This window comes from Dermochelys coriacea, chromosome 9, assembly GCF_009764565.3.
Source record: "Dermochelys coriacea isolate rDerCor1 chromosome 9, rDerCor1.pri.v4, whole genome shotgun sequence".
Classification (NCBI taxonomy): Eukaryota; Metazoa; Chordata; order Testudines; family Dermochelyidae; genus Dermochelys; species Dermochelys coriacea.
The window spans coordinates 83454204-83475791 of NC_050076.1; the positions used below are offsets into that span (position 1 = coordinate 83454204).

Consider the following 21588-nt stretch of genomic DNA (forward strand, 5'->3'; position numbering starts at 1 on the left):
CAGATCAGGCCCATATAGGCAAGTTTGCACAAAACAGCTGGAAAGATGGGGGAAGAGGAGAGGGACCTCCCTCTTAACTTCTGTGCCCAGTGGTTAAAGTGCTCACCTGGGACATGGGAAATCCTGTTCAAGTCACCCCTCTGTGTAAACGGAAGAAGGACTTCAAACAGGGATCTTCCATTGCTCAGGTGAGTACCTAACCCCTCCCCCGCCCCGCTGGCACAGTTTCTTACAAAAACAGTGTAGCCCCCCCCCGCCCAAAAAAAAGGTTTACAGCTGAGAATCCCAAGTAGAGGGAGGTGCCTCTCTGTAGTCCGAATTTAGGTACTAACTCCCTGAAGGGGGTGGGGTTTAAGACACATCCTTTGCCTTGGCACCTCTCATTGGCTCGCTTAGGCGGAGAGCCACCTAGCTGACTGGCTTTTGAGAATCCCATTCCTAGGAGCCTAACTCAGGCTTTGTGAATCCGAGTGATTTTCTAGGCACCTAAAAGTTAGGCAGGTCGATGCTGAGCGTAGCACCGTATACACTCCTTTGTGAATCTAGCCTCATGTGTAATGTCAGGTAGATCTGCAATGTGGGGCTAAAATACCTTTGGTCCTTATTGCCCTTGTATAGGTGTGTTGCCTCATTTCTATTGGGGTTGTAGCTTTTGGAGAAAGGAAAATTTGAGTAGCATTCCTGCCTTTTCTTTCTATAGTTTAGGCAGGAAAGGAAATACTAGGGTTATCTTTCAATTCGATAGCTTTACCAAGACTAGAGGCTTGCATGCAGAACCAGGAGGTCTAAATATTTATTCTTGCAGTTCTGGCAAAGATCCTACAGGCTGTAAAAAGGTAACCAAATACAATGGGCAGTAATTGTACCCTTTTAAAGTCACCTTAATGAGGGCCTTTGTATTGTGTGATGTTATTAACACTTAATAGGTTTGCTAATATGCTGGGCTTTTCTTCTCCTGCAAGTTTTTCCTCTTAGTTATTTCCACAAAGTCTTCATTCTCTGTAATTAAGTGTTCTCTTTAGGTTTCTGGGCCATGTTACCTCAAGCATGTGGCATAGGGAGGCAAAGTCAGAGCCTGATAAGCAGTGTTTTGCATTGCTGCTGTTTAGGATGGCTGGGCTAACCCTTATAGCATGAAGCACTTTTTACTTAGGGCCAGACTCCTACTGGCATTTTCAAAAGAGCCTAAGTGAGTCAGGCAACTTACATAGATTTCAATGAAGTTAGGTGCTGAATCTGCTCAGGTGCTCTTGCAAATGCTGTGAGGTGCCTTCCTGCATTTTTTAAGTGCCTAAATGCCTTTGGAAATCTGGCCCTGTGGGATAACTAGTGAGTGTTCCAAGGCAGAGGGCAGATAGGATGCCTGGAAGCAATGTGTCAAGGTTAGAAGAGTGGCAGACAATTGAGCAATTCAGTTGGAAGCAAATATCGGGGGCAGTGAAGAAGGTGTAGCCATTCTGGAGCGTGTGTGGGGTCTGGAAAAGAGACGGGTTGCTTAATGGATGTCGTACTTGGCAAGGTCGGTCCAGACACTTTGTAGCCAGAAGGCTAGGGAGCTGGCAATGGGTTCCTAAATGATTTGCATAACTTCTCCAGAAAGCTCTCTTAAAAGGAAATGCTCTCAAGTCACCAGAAGGAAACTACAGACTGGGACTATGTGGAATAATAATCTGCCTCTAATGCCCCTGTTGCCCTTGGATTTGTATTAGGAAGTCATGATTTTGTCTTCTGTCACAGTTATCTTAGTGAAGTCTATATTTTGCCTCTTCAGGTTGCCTCTTTCATGCTTCTGGGCCTCATGTGCATGATGATCCCTCAGTGCCAAGCATTTGAGGGGGTCATTGTCGTCTGCCTCTTTCTGGGACTTTGTGATGGATTCTTTATAACCATCATGGCCCCCATAGCCTTTGAACTGGTTGGACCCATGCAAGCTTCTCAAGCCATTGGCTATCTCCTGGGACTTATGGCCATTCCAATGACAGCTGGCCCACCAATAGCAGGTCAGTAACCATCAGAACATAGGGCCCCAATATTTAGTTAGAATTCTGTCTTGAGTTTTTTGCATTAAATTATTGGAGGGATGATGTGTTAGAGGAGTAGGATTGTCACCTTCACCTGTTCTCACATATTATGTGATGCAGTTTCTTACATTTATTTAATCCTGTATCCGTTTTGACGTTGGCTGAAATACGTCTACAGTTAGCCCTTTTTTCCTGTTATTTAATTGCCAGCAGTTTTCCCTTCTGGCAGCTGAGTAATTGAAAAAATGAGCAGAGGATGATTCATTTTCAAGGCCATTTAATCAACAGATTTTTGAGCACAATTAATACCAAAATTGCCCAGAGTTAGTGAACATTCCAGTAACCTGGCAGAGAGCTGGACTTAAAGTTATGTAGGTACCACTTATGCTCTGCTCTCATATGAAATTTAGGGTTGGAGTTTTGCCTGATCGGCAAAGGATAAGGCCCTAAATTGAGTCAAATCTAAAGATTATATGCTTAGGCCCTGATTCTAGAAAGACTGGATACATATTTAAGCATGGGAGTTGTCTCAAAGCTTTTAAAATTGAATGTGTGTGTAAACCCTCTGCAGGACAGGCCCTTGAACAAGAAGAGCATCTGCAGTTGCACTAGCTAAACTAAAAAATTAATTAAGATTGTCAATCCATAGATAACTGGGCATAAACTGATAACCAGCTGTTTTTAGCAAGAAACTCTGGCTGTTGCAGAATTATAAGCCTTATAGCACTATTCATCAGAAGTGGGTCATCAGACACAGGATTAGGTGTCTTTCATTTATACAATTCCTATGTAGGAAAATTCCCAGCAGTCCCTTCCTAGTGAGTTTCCAACAGCCCTAGAATTATGATGGCAGTAAATGCATCAATCTCAGAAGCCTGACCATCTCAGAACTCACTGAACTAATAGAAATGCAGAGTCATGATTGGGTTTGGAGGGATTCATTTATAATTGGTACATGTAAGTAGCTGTTCGTTTCTTCCCCAACCAAAAAAATTAACTAAAATATGCATCAGCAAACCAAATATTACAAAGGAAGGAAATTAAGAACGAACCAATTGCACTTATAGATTGCCCTTATCCTCTTTACTTGTCATATTTGTTTGGCAATCAAGTATTTAAGAAATTTATCTGAAATGTCTGATTATTAAATACCTTGATTTTATTTTTGGGGTGAATCTGAGATTCTACTTTCAGCTCTGATTTAAGTAACAATTAGCATTTGAGATTCTGATTCTTAAATTTCTAAGTGTGAAAATGCCATTCTGATACAATTTTTTAAATACCAGAAGATCCCACTCTGTGGAACTAAACTTCAATATTATTCCATGCTTTAAATATCAAATCCCTCCAAGTCTAATTTATGATGGAGTTGGAGAGAGATTAAGTTGTTTCCTCTTTTGATTTAGGAATCTTAGATTAGCCATCAGACTGAAGCAACAACCAATGTCCTTCTGTTTTTCAGGATACCTCCATGATTATTTTGGGAATTACTACTTAGCCTTTTACTTAGCTGGAGTTCCCCCAATTATTGGGGGTTTGGTCCTGTCTGTTGTTCCTCTGATCCATCGAAGAATGCTCAAGAAGCAGCAGATGGATTCTGGCAAAGACAAGATGTTGGTTTCAGAGACTGTCATGAACGGTGAGCTTCTTCCAGGCTGTCCAGCCACTGAGGCGCATAGATAAAGCCTTTCCCCATGCAGCCATCCACACCCAGACACACACATACACACGTTATCACCACCAGCATCTTCTTGCTTGACTGAGCACAGGCCCTTTTCTAAAAGGAGCAGGACCCTCCCAGATTGCAGATGAGCAGCACCAAATACATAAAGAAGAGAGTTCTCCTTGTTCAAGCATTAGCTATTTTTCAGGATGTTTTGATTTGAAAGTTGTGTCTTTCACCAGCACTTTTCTAAAGAGAATTCTCACTAGAGCTCTAACTCCACTTCCCTCCCCCCCAATTTTCTGTTTGTCACAGCAATGGTTTACAGTTAAACGCCTTTAAAACAGGCTGTACATGGAGCTTGTTAACCCTTTTGATTTTAGTTTCAGATCTATCCCATCACACAGCGGTGTCAGTGCTGCTTAGATGATGCCTTGGAATGGGATTCCATTCCATGCCACCTCAGTTTAATCTGCAGTTAACAAATTCTGACTGTTTTTTGATCCCATGTGAAGGCAAAAGAATTCCAGTGGGAGTAATCTTTGTATCTTTTGTGAGATGCTCTGTCTCTCCCTATCCTTCAAAGAATCTATCTTTGAAGCTGTCAGCATGCTTTTATGGACCATCAGTGAACCTCGGTAGTATGGTCTGTCAGCAGACTCAAATTCCTGCCATTCGCCCCTTGATGTCCCATATTAATGTACACCAAGAAGGGAACAGCCGCTTACTATAAAATCTTATCCCAAATTGGCTGTAGACAGTGAAGGTAAGTTAACACATTGGCTACTTCAGATGTGAGTTTCACTGGTCTCAACACTCCTGTCTTTCCATCTGTTCTTGGAGTATGCTGCATTGCAGTGGAAGAATGCTTATGACCACTTGCTGTGACTCACAGTGTGTTACTGGTCCCCACCAAAGGTTTAGGGCTTTGGGTCACTGCAGAAAAAAGAGAGGGGGGCTGACAAAACAGAAGGGAAGAAAAGGATGTAAAAAAAGAATGATTGGCTTTGTGCAGCTACTATGGATGGCCAATTCCATCCATTCAAATTTACTGCTCTGAAAGCCAGGAATCTGTACCATTTTCCCAGTGGCTCAATTTGTCATTCGTCTCCATTTTCTTGACCAGTAACTAAATTAGTAGGCTTCCAAGCCATCCATTGCAAGGAGAATTAACAGAGGCTAATTTAGGATGCTGTAATCCATTAAAATACTAAATTTGCAAGGCAATGAAATTACTAGCATTGAATCCTCCAAGAGGAAGAGTTAGTTGGAGCTGAGTCCTCATGTTTACACAAGTCAGCATTGGCCTGAGCCATTCCAGTTGGTTAACTCCTCGTTTAGTATTATTTTTGTAACTACATTGCAGTATGTGGGTTAGTTTTCACTCAGAATTCTGAATCCCCTAGCGTACCTGTAGGGCTGTCAAAACATGTGCTGTGTAAGCAGAGGGGTAATGCACAGTTGTGCAGATGAACTCACATGTGCCTGTTCTGTGTTACTCAACAATAATCAACATGTCAGTCTTACAGGAGCTGTGGGAAAAGACCAAACTTTTTTAAAAACAAAAATTGGTCTGTTGCAGTATTTAACTCTGTGCCCATGCAGGAGCCCTGCAATGGGCCAGAGTGAGAGGTCAGTTTGGGAGGGGCGGGGATTGTGCAAAGGCCGACAGATGAGCTGACTGGGTGTCCTTCTAAGTGATTTGCATTGTGAGAGAGAAGCGTTTTCTCGTAGTGCCACTGATGCAATATGTGGCTTTTATTCTCTGACTGTGCATTTGTGTGCTGTGAACGGCTCTGTGCTTGATGTAGGAAGAGTAGTGTCAGCTATTCAGCGGGATCGTTGCAAATCAAAATCGCCCGTAAGGCCTTGGTGACCTCCTATGAGCTAGCAGAGAGAAAGCAAGTTCTGTAGAACTTGCTAACTCTGGGGTTGCACTGCATCTAGTTCATAGAATCAAAGACTTCAGTACATCTTGCTCTTGGAAAGAACGTGCAATAAAAATAAATTCAGCAGAAGCAAATTCACAGCATGGAATGAAGGCAAAACTCATCACTGCACAGAAGCTAGTTATCACCAGGGCAGAGTTGGCAAATACAATATAGGGCCGAAGAGAAAGGGAGCTTCCCTGACGCCATGGTTATGAATCCAGTAAGCTGCTTGTTAACCAAGAGAAATGAGGTTCCCTGCGGATCTATCTCCAGTGGGAGCCCTGAATATCTGCTAAGAAATTTGAGTCACAGATGGTTTTTCTAGGTATCTATATTGGAGATAAGTCAGTGGGGGAGTGGGGATATTGTTGGCCAAAAATGGAGAAATTGTGTCCTAGATGTGAAGTGATCATACATCTACAAACATTTTTTACAAGCCATGAACTTTAAAAAAAAAAAATTGCTACCATTAAAAATGTTAGAGCAAAAATGTAACAGATGGACATACTATGGTAGCCTTTCTTTGTTCTCATTGTGAGTGAAGAGGTCTGTAAGCTTAAGACAAAACACTGAACCATAGACTTATCCCCAGTCTATGCCTACAAATCCTGTTGACGTTTGCACTGGTGGGAGTTTGGCGCATGGATTGAGGGTTCAATATGCCCCTTTTGCTTTTACAGCATTGCCTGTATAAGCTAAGGTCTTGTGTTCTGACCTTTTGTAAATTTCAGGCCCTGTAATATCTGGAGAACTAAATGGTATTTTGTAGCACTTGTAACTTAACCCAAACAAGATGTGTGTCTTTTTTTTCCCCTGTCCTCAAAAGATATGCATGCTTTTCTTTGACCTTATTTACTGTTACTCAATTCACATAGTCTAACATACGAAGCAAATTGCTAAACCGGTTTCTTATTTTGTGGCATCTATGCCAGGAAGCAGGCGACCCAGCAAGATTGGGCACATATCAGAGCCTGGGAAGATTGCATCACCTGGATAGATGCTTGTTGAACAGGCTTGTATTTCATATCAGTGCCTTGATATGGGCCAGACTGTGATGCCTTTGTTCTACTAATAGTCCCATCGACTTAAGAGGGATTTCACACTGGGAATTTCTTTATTACATTGAAGTCAAAAGGACCATTGGCAGAGTAAGAGCATCACAGTCTGACCATAAATCTCTGTATTTAGGAGAAGAAGCGAAGATGACTTTCCATTTCAAATCCCTTCATGTCCTGCGGGGGGAATGGGGGGAGAGTGTGTGTATGTATGTATGCCCTGTGGGGGGGTGTTATGGGTGCGTGTGTGCGTGCATGCGTGATGTCTGCGTTAGCTGAGGGTTTTTTTAGCTTATTCTCAATTTTGAGGCTTTGCTATGGAGAGGTGGAAGGGAGGTTAATGTAAAAAAGAGGGTATAACCGAATGCATCCGATGAAGTAAGCTATAGCTCACGAAAGCTTATGCTCAAATAAATTTGTTAGTCTCTAAGGTGCCGCAAGTACTCCTTTTCTTATAACTGACTTGTAATAGTACAAGCAGTGCTGTCTCAACACCAGCTCTGAAACAGTAAATAGATGCATGTCAGGGTTCATATCAAACAACAGGGCACTCTGTGTTGTCTGCAGATTTATTCTAAATAGTAATACTTTTCTAACTCCTAGGAGACTAATTACAGATAAGTCCAGAATTGTCTCAGAGTTGCATGCCCCAATACTCTCCTTACCTGTGAAGATCTCCCATTGAGCGATAATCTACTTTCTGAAAACTCTCAAAGCACGTGCTAGAATGTAACAGCACCATGAAATTATGATCCACATCTTTAAGAAGATTTTAGCTTTCTGTATCAAAGCTAGCATTCTCTGCAGGGTAGATGGGGAGTGCCATAGTAAAGATAAACAAACTTAGTTTATCTAGATTTGGGAGGAAAGGGTGAGGGTTAGCAAACAGTAGTCTAACCTCAACTGCTTTTCTGATTGCAGGCGTACCCTTAATCGACAATTAAGGGACCACATTCTTCTACAGGAGAGATGTTTGCTTGAAAAATTAGGGCAAAATTCTCCTCTCTCATGATCCATACAGTGAAGTTAGACTCTGATATTTGGTGCTCTGAACAAAAACAGATGAGGGTAAGGAAAGCCAAACATTGGAGCAGCCTTATGCCAGATAGATGCAGGAAGAGAATTTTGCCTTTAACTGTAAAATAAGCTCCTCGCTTATAGTTCAGAAAATTGCTTATGTAAGTAATAAGGAATGTCAGGCAGCCTCTATAAATTATTGCACACTGTTGATATGCAGTAGAGATGAGGCTGAACATCTGAGCGTTGTAGCAATTGCGCTAAATTCCCAGAAATTCCCTGCCTTTGCTTTGTGCCCATTGGAGTCCACTGTTGCAAAGCCAAACTATGACTGCAAGCAGCTTCTCCAGTGTAGCCAAAGTGAAGTGAGATGCATGGGCTGCTCTTCCCAGTGCATTGTCTGGGGAGCTAATATGCTTATAGTTCCTGCTAAGGACTAGGTTCTGAAATTCCTTCTGGGACAGAATTCCTGTTTGAAGTCAAACTTGCCAGAGTAAAAACTATAGGATCATCCCCTGGAGTGCAGCATCATTGATCCTCTAGTTCAGGGTGAAGTCGTACTCCAGCTGACAGCGAAGACTTGATCCTTGCCTGCCCGTTGCGCTGCAAAGTGTGGCAGCCCTATTCTTTTTTTTTCTCATCAGTAGATACTTTTATTAAATTATCTTCTTTCTAAATCAAATCAAGTCTAGGAATCATGTCATGTCGGTGTGACAGCAGAGGCCATCACCATGACAGCTTGAAATGTCTGTTTCCTGTTCTGTTTTGGCTGGGGTGAGGAGTTTGCTAGTTGAAGCCTCTCCAGCACCTAAGCAGTATTGACCTTGGAGTATTAAGTGATAGTGCACAGGCTGTAGTTAATGAAATTATCTTCTCTTTCATCGATAAGACCATGGGAAAATCAAGCAGGGAGGAGTAGGCTGAACTATGTGTCACAATAGAGTTAGCAATGAATACAGAGAGCTGAAGACAAATACATAATCCTGTATTACAGTATGTCAGAATAGGACATGTTGTATGGACACACCAGTTAAGGATATTTTGGAGTTTCCATTCTAAACCCTTACCTGCAAGATACTCAGTGGTTGCTGCTAAAACTTGGTATATGAGATTAAACTCCTGCCACTCTGGGAGAAGACAGAACACGCTAGCAGGGATCAAAGAATCATGTTTTCATTTAAAAATCTGTTTAAATATATATGAAAGTGGGAAAACTGAGGGGTTACCATTTGTCGGTGATCTGGCTGTCCTGGATATTTGCTGCATTCCATCATTCAAAAATAATTATTTGAGGTGCATCAATTCTAAATATAAGGTTGGGACTTTCTATATAAAAGAAACTGTTTCAGTATCAATGACGTTGAGGTTTTATGTTCAGTCAGTTTTTTCAAGCTTTGTTTACCCTAAACACGTATTAAGAAATAAAATTCAATAATCCACATTCTTAAAACTGCCTGTCGGTGAAATCTACCCATTACAGGAGCTGTGAAAAATCCTTCAGGCCATTTACATCCCATAGAAGAGTTTCAGAGCATATGGAGTCTTTCAGAAGCCTTTTGTGCTGGGATGAATTTCATCTTCAATACAAACTGGGGGGCTAGAATGTCACTACCCAGTGATGACCCATTTCTTCAAGAAGTTTTTAGACCCATCCGTATTTCAGAGGTGGCATGAACACAGACTCACTGAAGGAGTCCAAGTTAAACACATATACACTTAATCTACGGTGAAGGAGTCAAATTCTGCTCTCAATTACTATTGTGGTGTTACCAATGTAAAAGTGAGTCCCTGGGGTTGCATCATAATAACAGAGCAGAAAAGGACCTGATCTGTCTATCTAGATGAGCACCTAGCACGTAGTTGGGCATCAGTATCTTATACAAACCTGTCAAGCGGCCTGGGTTGTTGCTGCTCTGCATTATGCCTGACTTGGTCAGAGTGGGCGTTGCCACTGAAGTCCCTCAGAATAACCATGTGCTGAGCCAAAACCTCTGGACTAGGAGATCAGAACTTCAATTCTGGCTTATACTCTCTCGGGCGAAACCATAAAACTAATTTCGGCAAAGTTATTAACAAACTAATTATTTGTATTGCATTGCTTGATTCTTCGCTGCACTAGTTTTCACTGGGGCAGAATAACCTTTCCTCATCTAACTGGAAATGGAAAATATGAATGAGCTTAAAAGAGCTGAGGACATTCCCCAAACAAAGCAGTGCCTCATGTCTTTTGCCCCATCCCCTCAGCATTCATTCACTAGAATGGCCAATATATCTCCCTAGAGAAAAATAAGCTTTCAGAAATGTCAAATTCTGTAATTTTAGGGAAAACCCTTCTAATTTCCAGCTGTCCTTTAACCTGCTGGAGGCTTTAGAAATATGCACTATACAAGTCATCCTTAAATACTCATCTGGCTGACAAGTCTGCGTAACATTCTAAGGTTAAACACTAGTGGCTGTGGCACTAATTCCTGCTTGGTTCCTTTTTAATTTTTTTACATAGTTCCTTGTGTTTGATCCATTGACTTGTTAAAATTGCTTATTGAGTCCCTAAGCCAACAGATCAGACAGAACTGGTTTATAACAATTAAACCATATGAGGCAATTTCACACACTATTTCCAGGGCAACCCTCTCAGAACTTGCTTACAGGGAAACTTCATTTATAAAGGAGAAAAATGGCAATCCCAAATTGTTCCAGTGCATAACAGTGCAAACCTCCCTCTATAGTGACATTTTTATGCAGTGGGGAAACTATTTGAGTATCAAAAGGTCCCACTCTAGTCAGCCAGAGCCTATAACATGGTTTGCATTCTGGCTCGGGAGTTACTTCATACATGGACATCCCAGCTCATCTTTGAGAGCAGAGCGTAATTCCATATTTATTGAATTCCTAGATTTGCCTCCCATTAATCATCATCACTGGCATGATTTCCTGATGGCATTTGTGAATTTCAGACAGCAGGTGTCATTCTCCAGTGTGTTGCATCTTGTGGGGTCACTTCTGTGCCAAGTTGGTGTCAGATGCTGCTGTTTTCACTGGGTGGCATTTGTGCAAATGGCATCATGAGTCGCAAAACAGTGGCCCCGGTGACTTTTGTTCTAGTGACATTGAGATCGCCTCTGCACTTGCTTTAGCAGAATGATCCCACGTGACCATCTCATTTTTGTAAATAACGTTGAAATCATTTTACTGTTGCCACCATATACTTTTAGTCTCCAAACAGCTGGAGTACCGGGGACTCTAACCACACTCTGTCCTGTTGTGTTGCAGATTTTGCAGGCTTCTAGTCAGGCTTATGAAACTGAATCATCTCTGAAATAAATGTTTTAAAAACGAAACTCTGTGCTGTTCGTTTACCGTTCAGTAACCTAATAGTAGCCTGCCAGCTCCATTTACCTCTTACACACACAGTTTTCCAAATCAAAGTGCTTTTCCCTTCAAGGGTACACATCTGTTGACAAAACATCTGCATTACTGATTGCAAATGCAGGACCTAATGAACAGAGCATGCTCAGTGTATGCACTCTAGTCCTTGTCAAATGCAAGAGGCGCATATCAAACAAAAAAAATTCATGGTTTTAGTATGTGAAAAATTTGCTTTTGAATTATGTTTTCTATAGCTAAAGATTTTTTTCATTTTATAATGTATTTTCCAAAGTTAATTCTCTTAGCTACTTTCAGTTCCAACTGCCAAGACAATTGTAAATGTAAAGCATTAAGCGTATTGTTAGTCTCTAGAGTTAGCCATGCTGTTTAGTAAGGAATGAAACTTTGTATACAGTTTTTGGGGGGAGAGGGGTTGTTTTTATAATAGAAGTGCAGGCTGATTGTTTACTCGAGTCAGATTTCTGCTTGGATTTGATGCACTCTGCTTTTCATTGATCACAGACAGACTTCAAACTGTCTTTTTTGGTAGGATTTCCAGCCTTCCCTCAATCTGTGCATGAACTTTTGATCCTGAAATGTCTTTGTGCTTTCCAGAATGGTCTTTCTGGAGTTTAAATGCATTTAGGTTTGTTGTTTTGTTGCCTCTTGAGCACATCAAATCAAATTTCCCTGTACTTTCCCAGCATATCCTATTTCACCAGACCCAGGAATTTCATGTAATGGAATTCATCAAAGCCGGAGGAGGGACTTTGTTTGGGAGATGTTGGGCAATTTGGAAACAATCCATTTTCCCCTCTTGAAATCCAGCCACCTGAAAGGCAACTCTGTGTGTGAACACCAGAGGCTGAGGTTTGAATGTATGCTGTTGGGTAACAGATGGGACTGGTAATTTTTAAAGCTGAGTTTTCGAACCCATTGTGAAGATCTTCATAATCCTATAACGAATGGTCTGCCACGCCCTCCCTGTAGGATCCGGGGTGTCTGTTTGTTTAAAGGAGGGTTTGTGTTATGTGCACAAGAATGTCTTTCAGGCTCCAATGAGGTGGTGGAAGATGACCCCTTCAGCATCCCTGTAAGGCATTTTGGAGGCTGAGATTCATTGCTTTAGCCAGCTTTGCATGCTGATCTGCTGGTAAAACTTGCTTTGAGGGTGATGATCAGCAGTCCCCAGCAGAAAGAGAGTGGATAAAATGCTTATTTGCCCTAGGTAGGCTTTACAAATCCTCCCATTTGTCCTCTGCTTGGAGAGCCAGCTCATCATCTGAAGCAGCCTGCTAGATGCAGAGCACCCTCAGCACCCATTGAAATTGCTTCAGGTCAATGGAAGCAGAGGGCATTTCAGCACTTAGACCCCAATTTGGTAAAGTACTTAAGCATGTGCTTAAGTCCATCCCATCCCTATTTAGCAGAGTTCTTGTGTATGTTCTTAACTTAACATTGAAGTCAATTCTGTCCAGTATAGATATGTGTTCCTGAATTAGTGCTAAGCACTTCTGCTGAATGGAGCTGTATTTTAACCATGTGGTTAACATAAAGCAAGTATTTAAGTGCTTTGTTGAATCAGAGCCATATAGTGGGTGATTCGTACTTGACAGAATCAGGCCCTTATGAGATCATAAGATTCAGATAAAGAAATATAATTTATAAAAGCTAAAGGCCAGAGTTTGATGCTCCTCCAGATAAATGTTTTATATTCCCTACAGTTTTGTACTTGGAAGTGAAGTATTTGGATGTGTTTAAAATATGACTGTCCTTTTCAGATGTGAACTTCTGATTGTTGATATAAAAAAGCACATTTTTGTAAATGTTTATTAATGTTTTAAGGAGGTATAGAATTAAAAGAGAAAAAATTGACTGGGCTTTTGCTTTTTTTCTCTTTGCCGTATTTCCCTTTCCCTCCTGATTTGCACACACAGCCTTTTTCTGCCTTCCCATAGATCCAGTATGTAAACCCTGAACCAAGTGAGCTTCTCTCCCTGAGACAGATAACCTGATCTCAAAACACGCCTACATTCAGTTGTGGAATTTTTAAAGATAAGGAGCTTCAGAGATTACAATATAACACAGCATTTATTTTCTAGACTCTTTCATACAAACTGAAACAACCCAAAACACTTTGCAGAGGTAATTTTTAAAAAAAAACCCTGCAGGAAACTTTTCAATCCCCCATTAAATTTTCTAGGCTTTTAGAATGTCTATGGAACTCCACAGTGGTTTCATCTGTATTAAATTCTGTAGAAGTTTTCTGGAGGGGCAGACTCATTAGCAGCATGTTTTTGGAGGTTGTTTTTAACCTAGGCGGGTTCTGCTTTTGGCAGATTTCACACTGCAGCTGTTAAATACTGACTAACCACCCACACCAAAAAGAGGGTGGGGGTTGGGAGAACAGCAATTCATGGGTTCTGGCTACTGGCCTTTCTGAATTTCTGGCTGAAGCATCCAACAACTGTGATCTGTTTTCCTCTGTCAGTTGCCAGTGTTTCCTTGATTGCACATATTATTTCCTTGATCTGTATCCATCCAGTCCTGTAGAGCAGTGCTTCTCAAGCTATCTGATGTGGGGGACCAGCAAATTCTTTTTCCAATGTGCGCGCAGACCGGCAGCCAATGGCTGGGTCCGCGGACCACCACTTTGAGTAGCACTGCCGTAGAGCACAGAACTGAAGCTTTGCTCCTACACTGCCTCTCTCAGCATACTGATTGCTGTACCCTGAAAGCTCCCTGTCCAGGGAAGGTGTGGGCTGCTTCCACTCCCTTTTGCACAGGCTCAGTGATTTTTGTCACAGGTTCTCCAAACCCTTTACAAAGCATTTGCTGATTTAAGCCTTGCAATAGCCCTGTTTAGTAAATAATTCAGCTGCAGAGAGATTGAAGTGTACGTGTTGAAAAGGGTCCACTCACCATCAGTGCTAACATTCCTGAATACTCAACTTGAGCACCTACATACTCAGACGCCTACTATGAATGCATTCTTTTAAAAACGTAGGCCCGTAACTATGTGACACACAAAGTCCATGGCAGAGCTGACAGGCTCCAGGCATCCTGCACTAATGGCTCAAAATTCTGCATTATGATTTACCTGCTAAATCATTGATGAAAAATGGAGAGAACCTTTTAGTGAGAGACATTTGGAAGAGGAGCGAGAATTGTTGCAAAAGTCAAGCCACTTTTGCAACAAGGAGCCACTATTCTGGCCATTACTTCTGTGTACCCTGCCACTTCTACTGATGATCAGGCAGGTAAGATATGAAAATTCCCTTCCCCAACTCTACCCGTGCCATACCACCAGCTCCCCCTGCTGGCACAACTGCAAGTTTAGCATGAAATGGGAATGAGGATATGGAGGTAGATATTACCATATCTGAGGTAGAAGCGAAACTCAAACAGCTTGATGGGACTAAATCGGGGGGCCCAGATAATCTTCATCCAAGAATATTAAAGGAATTGGCACCTGAAATTGCAAGCCCATTAGCAAGAGTTTTTAAGGAATCTGTAAACTCAGGAGTAGTACCGAATGATTGGAGAATTGCTAATATAGTTCCTATTTTTAAGAAAGGGAAAAAAAAGTGATCCGGGTAACTACAGGCCAGTTAGTTTGACATCTGTAGTATGCAAGGTCCTGGAAAAAATTTTGAAGGAGAAATTAGTTAAGGACATTGAAGTCAATGGTAAATGGGACAAAATACAACATGGTTTTACAAAAGGTAGATCGTGCCAAAGTAGATCGTACTTTTTTGAAAAAGTAACAGATTTTTTAGATAAGGGAAATGCAGTGGATCTAATTTACCTAGATTTCAGTAAGGCATCTGATACCGTGCCACATGGGGAATTATTAGTTAAATTGGAGAAGATGGAGATCAATATGAACATCAAAAGGTGGATAAGGAATTGGTTAAAGGGGAGATTGCAACGAGTCCTACTGAAAGGCGAACTGTCAGGTTGGAGGGAGGTTACCAGTGGAGTTCCTCAGGGATCGGTTTTGGGACCAATCTTATTTAATCTTTTTATTACTGACCTTGGCACAAAAAGTGGGAGTGTGCTAATAAAGTTTGCAGATGATACAAAGCTGGAAGGTATTGCCAATTCGGAGAAGGATCGGGATATTATACAGGAGGATCTGGATGACCTTGTAAACTGGAGTAATAGTAATAGGATGAAATTTAATAGTGAGAAGTGTAAGGTTATGCATTTAGGGATTAATAACAAGAATTTTAGTTACAAGTTGGGGACGCATCAATTAGAAGTAACGGAAGAGGAGAAGGACCTTGGAGTATTGGTTGATCATAGGATGACTATGAGCTGCCAATGTGATATGGCTGTGAAAAAAGCTAATGTGGTTTTGGGATGCATCAGGAGAGGCATTTCCAGTAGGGATAAGGAGGTTTTAGTACCATTATACAAGGCACTGGTGAGACCTCACCTAGAATACTGTGTGCAGTTCTGGTCTCCCATGTTTAAAAAGGATGAATTCAAACTGGAGCAGGTACAGAGAAGGGCTACTAGGATGATCCGAGGAATGGAAAACTTGTCTTATGAAAGGAGACTTAAGGAGCTTGGCTTGTTTAGCCTAACTAAAAGAAGGTTGAGGGGAGATATGATTGCTCTCTATAAATATATCAGAGGGATAAATACAGGAGAGGGAGAGGAATTATTTCAGCTCAGCATCAATGTGGACACAAGAACAAATGGGTATAAACTGGCCACCAGGAAGTTTAGACCTGAAATCAGACGAAGGTTTCTAACCATCAGAGGAGTGAAGTTTTGGAATAGCCTTCCAAGGGAAGCAGTGGGGGCAAAAGATCTATCTGGCTTTAAGATTCTACTCGATAAGTTTATGGAGGAGATGGTATGATGGGATAATGGGATTTTGGTAAGTAACTGATCTTTAAATATTCAGGGTAAATAGGACTAATCCCCTGAGATGGGATATTAGATGGATGGGATCTGAGTTACCCAGGAAAGAATTTTCTGTATTATCCGGCTGGTGAATCTTGCCCATATGCTCAGGGTTTAGCTGACTGCCATATTTGGGGTCGGGAAGGAATTTTCCTCCAGGGCAGATTGGAGAGGCCCTGGAGGTTTTTCGCCTTCCTCTGTAGCATGGGGCATGGGTGACTTGAGGGAGGCTTCTCTGCTCCTTGAAGTCTTTTAACCACGATTTAAGGACTTCAATAGCTCAGACATAGGTGAGGTTTTTCATAGGAGTGGGTGGGTGAGATTCTGTGGCCTGCGCTGTGCAGGAGGTCGGACTAGATGATCAGAATGGTCCCTTCTGACCTTAGTATCTATGAATCTATAAGTCTGCTTGCATGACCCCTGTGGAAAATTCCCATGTGGTGGAGCCACAAGGCCAAGGTAATGGAGCAATGTACATAATATTGTGTCCACATTAGCGTTTCCTCTTTCCACAACTTTAATTTTGTGACAACTAAACATCTGTCAACAGAATGGTCAGACTTGCTTTGCTCTGGGTCAGAGTGGGGCGGGGGGAGGGAGGAAATCCTTGTAGAAGCCAAAATTATAAGTAAGAAAGATATTACCAGTTAGAGCTGCGTGGAAATGCTGTAGCAACACACCCACTGTGTTTCTGGATTGGGTTGAAGAATTAAGGTAGTGCAAGCGGCCTATGTCCAAAAGCCATTTCTGTCATTTAAGCACACCACATAGTAAACGTGTCCCATCTCGCTACATAGATTCATAGATACTAATCAGGTCTCCCCCAGACCAGATAAGTGCTCTGGCTATAAGGTGGGGGGTGACCTTTCTTCTCTGTGAGGCTTTGGGGTTTGGTTTGGTTCTCCCTCCCTCCCCCCCAAGAAAGGGCTGAGCTGAATTAGGGGCTTCATTCCAGGAGCAGGTTCACAGCTGAGAAGCCTGATCAGATAGAGGCCCTTTTCGCCACCCTGTCAGATGGATGCCAAAGGCCCAGTTCAATGGGAGTTAAATACTTTTGTGGCTCTAGCCCCTAAGCTCCCTCCCCCCTCCTAGGCATTTCATGCCTAATGAGCTTCGGCAGCTGAATACTCAGCTTGCAAGCTTCTGAGCATTCTTTCCTTAGAGGCTTCATGTTTGGCTGGGGAGTCTGGGCACCTAACTAATGCCACTGGGCAGCAGTGCCTAGCTCAGGGCTCCTCAGTTAGTTATGTGTTTTAAAAAAAAAAACGGGCCTAACTGACTGGCCAAACACCTGTGGCAGAGCAAGAAACAGAACCTAGGTTTCTGACTCGCACCCTAGCAACTAGCCCAACCTGCCCTTCTGTTGGTATTGATGCTCACACCATTGTCACTGAACAAGTACTTATCCCTAGAGCTGCATTATGAGCTCAGCTAACACGCATGACCACAATGGTATGCTTGCCATAGACCTGCTCAGGGCTCCAGTTTATGCCACCATTTAGTCTCTATGGCACTGGTCCCTAAACTTTTCAGGGTCATACCTTCCCCACTTCCTCCCCAGGGGTTGGGAGCGGGGCCGTGGCTCCAAGGAGGAGTGAGGCAAGGGTAAGGGGCTGGGGCTGCAGCTGGCAGGGTGGGGCCAAGAATGGTGCTGCAGGCAGGGACCGGGAGTCAGGGCTGCAGCTGGGGACAAGGCTGGAGTAGAGCTAGGGTGACCAGATCACAAGAGTGAAATATTAGGACACATGGGGTGAGCGGTTGGGGCGGAGGGGTGGAAACAGAGACAGACACAGGTGCACAGCCCCGACCAGAGCCAGAGGCACACTGGTCCACCTGGCCCTGTGCTACCAGCATGCCCCTTCCTGTTGGGGGTGTGCCCATGCTTGCCACACAGCTCCCCTGTCCAGAGTCCCTCTACAACCCTTCCACCACAAATACACAGTGCTGTGCACACACACCCCTACCCAGCATCCCCCTGCCCACAGCTGCCCAGCACCCCACACACAACCCCCCACTTGCTAGTTGCCAATACACACAGATTTCCCCTCCCTCCCTCCCAGTGCCCTTCCCCACAGCCCCAACTACACAATGCCCCATACAGAACCCCGCCCAGTGCCCGACACACACAGATCTCCCCCACTTCCCAGCCCCCCCCCATCACATCCTGCCCCCTTCCCTGGCTGCACTCACCAGCCCCGCCGGGCGGGGGGGGGGGGGTCTCTGGCTCCTAGGGTGACAGCGGCGAGTGGCGTCTCCAGACCCGCCACGTGCTGCGCCTACCACAAGCGCGAGCTCCGTGGCTCTCATTGGCCGGGAAAAGAGCCAATGGGAGCTGCCGGAGCCACGAGCCAGAGGGACCTGCCAGGGGGCGGGAGTCCCGGGAAGCATCCGGCAGGCGGGTCCCTCTGGCTCCTAGGGTCGGGGCGCGGGTCGGGGCGGGGCTCTCTGCAAGCCCCACCCCTGCAGCGCGCGGCGCAGACCTCCTCGCCGCCTCTGTGCCTGGGGCTGCGCTGCAGGCTCCTGCGGGCGGGCGCGCGCGCGCCGGCAGCTGCACCAGGAAGACGCGGAGAGAGAGCGGCGCGGGCAGCAGCCTGCGGTCCTGCTCCGCCAGACGGTCCCTACCAGCTGGCCAAAGGGCGTCCCGACCGATGTAAGGGCAGGTCGCGGGACAAGGCCCCTAAAATCGGGACTGTCCCAATAATAGTGGGCCATCTGGTCACCTTACTTGCACCCCGGCGCGGGGGCGCGGGGCGTTGTCCAGGGTGGCCAGCCTCCATCACTGGGTGCTCAGACAAGACCCTGGTCTCTAAGGTGTCGCCGGGTGAACGACACGGGTCGGTTTGGCTCCTTGGATGGGCCACGGTGAACCTATGGTTGCAGGTCGGCTAATCCCAAATAGGGTAGAGCTGAGAGCAGAACAGGGCTGGGTGGCACTCTCTACCCCTCCCCCCACTCCACCCATGGGGGCTGGCCTAGGCCTCGCTGTGCCCCCGCCCAACCGTTCCTCCCCATCCCAGTGGGACACGCACCACAGTTTGTATGGCCTTTGAATTATGGGTTATTTAATTCCTGAACAGAATCTTTATATAATGCCCCATTGCTTTTATTTTTGATGCTTTAATGATTGGCAGCCTTTGCTGAACCAATGGGCCTGCTTGGTCCAGGTGCCTTAGAGGCGCTTGCCCCACAGGACAGCTCTGCTTTTTGCTGCTGCTGTCGTGCAGCTGCTTCAGTGCCAGGGGACGCAGCAGGCTGAGCTAACAGCCCATCCACATCAGGGCTTAACCCCCCCCCCCCCCGTCCCCAGCAGCCTGTGCTTCCACTTAAGACAATGCGAAACTGCGTTCATGACAGCGAGAGAGCACGCAACTGCTGGACAATGGTGCTGGCAACAGGCAAGTTTGCTGCTACTAACAAAGCAAGAGAAAGCCCAAGGGCACTAGTGTGTAAAGGTGGTGAGTGTAGAGAAGGAGGGCCTACAACCTGTAATTGCCTAGCAGCGCACAAAAGTAGTGCCAAAGCACTCGTGCACCGTTAGGGCCTCAGCTAGCACAGCATAAGATGCTACAGAGAACTGCCAAGAGCCAGTTCATAGGCCAACACCTCAAGCTGGTGGTTCTAGTCTCCCCTGCTAGATGTGCTGGAAAGTACAGGGGTCTAGCCGCAGCACACACTTTCCAGCGACAAGCTGTGCTCTGACTTGGCAGGGTCACCTCTATGGCTGAGAGGAAAGGTGGTCCCATTTCGAGCCTCTTGGCTGAGGTTACCAATAAGGAAGCCAGTTAGTACCTGCTATGGGGGTTGGTTTTGTAAAGCATGGAACTGGGTACAGTCTTGTGTCTCCCCTGCCCCTAAACTACAACAGGGTTTTTTCATGAGTAAGGTAAAGAGTTCTGTCATGGTTACTTTTAGTAAAAGTTAAGACAGGTCACAGGGTCCCATTAATTTTTGTTTATTGCCTCTGACCTGTGACTTTAACTCAGGTAGGATCAGGACTGACAGCTGGAGCCCCACCATGGTGGGACTGACAGCTCGAGCCCCACTGGAATGGGGGGTGGGGCACATCCCCAACCTGTCCTGGTCCTAGCCGAGTGGGGGGCAAGCACACAGCCCCAACCCCAGCTACGGCCGCTGACAACTGAGGCCAAAGAAGTCATGGAGGTCTGATAAAGTCACGGAATCCCTAAGTATACCTAAATCATATCCTAATTCATGAGCTAAAAAACATTTTCATCTTTGAGGGAAGGCCAGAATTCAACCTTACCTTGTAAGTTGCCAGGTAGGTCAAGCTAGCCAAAAAGCCTATTGCTGTCTTCCAGATTATGACTGTGCTGCACATTATTCATTTAGGCATGTCACTGAGTATCATTTGTTTTGGCCAGTCAGGAGCTTATTCTGCCTTCAAGGCATATTGGCCAATAGGTATTGTGCAGGTACAGGGCGATGACACATTTAGTAGCAGTGAACACTCGTATTATTGTACACAAATGACTCACCTTTAGCATATTCCCAGTGCATCTGGCTGGTATGAGGAAGCCAGAACCACAGTGCATGATAGCATTTGTTCAGGAATTTCATGGTATTTGGAGCTAGATAATCCCTTCCTAGCAAACTCATGGCTCTTCATGCACTGTTCTTGGAAGGGGAGCAAAGGGTGCACTTAAATCACTGACTTTGGGCTATTGCTAAGATTGGACTAGCTCCAGGTGTTTGACTCATAGATTTTAAGGTCAGAAGGGACTCGCATGAACATCTAGTCTGACTATCCGCACATTACAGGCCACAGAACCTCACCACCCACTCCTGTAATAGACCCCCTAACGTCTGGCTGCATTACTGAAGTCCTCAAATCGTGGTTTAAAGATTTCAAATTACAGAGAATCCACCATTTACACTAGTTTAAACCAAAAAGAGATGCAAGCTCCATGCTGCAGAGGAAGGCGAAAAAGACCCAGCATCTCTGCCAGTCTGACCTGGGGGAAAATTCCTGCCCGACCACAATTATGGCAATTAATTAGACCCTGAGCATGTGGGCAAGACCCACCAGCCAGACCCCTGGGGAAAAAAATTCTGTAGTAACACAGCTCCCTTCCCCATCTACAGTTCCATCACTGGCCTATAGAGATTTTTGCTGTTAGCAGTTGCAAATTGGCTACCTGCCATTGTAGGCAGTCTCATCATACCATTGCCTCCATAAACTTATCAAGCTCAGTCTTGAAACCAGTTATAGTTTTTTGCCCTGCACTGCTCCCCTTAGAAGGCTGTTCCACAACTTCACTCCTCTAATTATTAGAAACATTGATATAATTTCAAGCCTAAACTGGTTGATGGCTAGTTTATATCCATTTGCTCTTGTGGCCATATTAGCGCTTAATTTACATAACTCCTTACTCTTCATTAGCCTCATTAAAATCTGAGGCAAAGTATTTGTTTAGATGTTGAGCCATGCCTTGTTTATCTTTAATCTTCACCCCATCCTCATTGGTTAGCAGTCCCACTTCTTTCCTTGTTTTCTTATTTATATGGCAATACAATCTTTTACTAGTGGTTTTAATTCCCTTTGCAAGGTCCAACTCTGATTAGCTTTTGGCAGTTCTCACTTTATCCCCACACTTTCT

At 44.3% G+C, this 21588-nt stretch overlaps 1 protein-coding gene across 1 annotated transcript in view; it reads left to right on the plus strand.

The window, feature by feature from the left end:
• Positions 1–7004, plus strand: part of SLC16A2 (solute carrier family 16 member 2) — a 96028-nt gene extending 89024 nt beyond the window's left edge. The window contains exons 5-6 of the mRNA XM_038416753.2: positions 1772–2000; positions 3484–7004. Coding sequence (XP_038272681.1) covers positions 1772–2000; positions 3484–3704 — 450 coding nt within the window. The 3' untranslated portion in view covers positions 3705–7004. The remainder of the gene's footprint in view (positions 1–1771; positions 2001–3483) is intronic.
• Positions 7005–21588: the final 14584 nt, after the last annotated feature.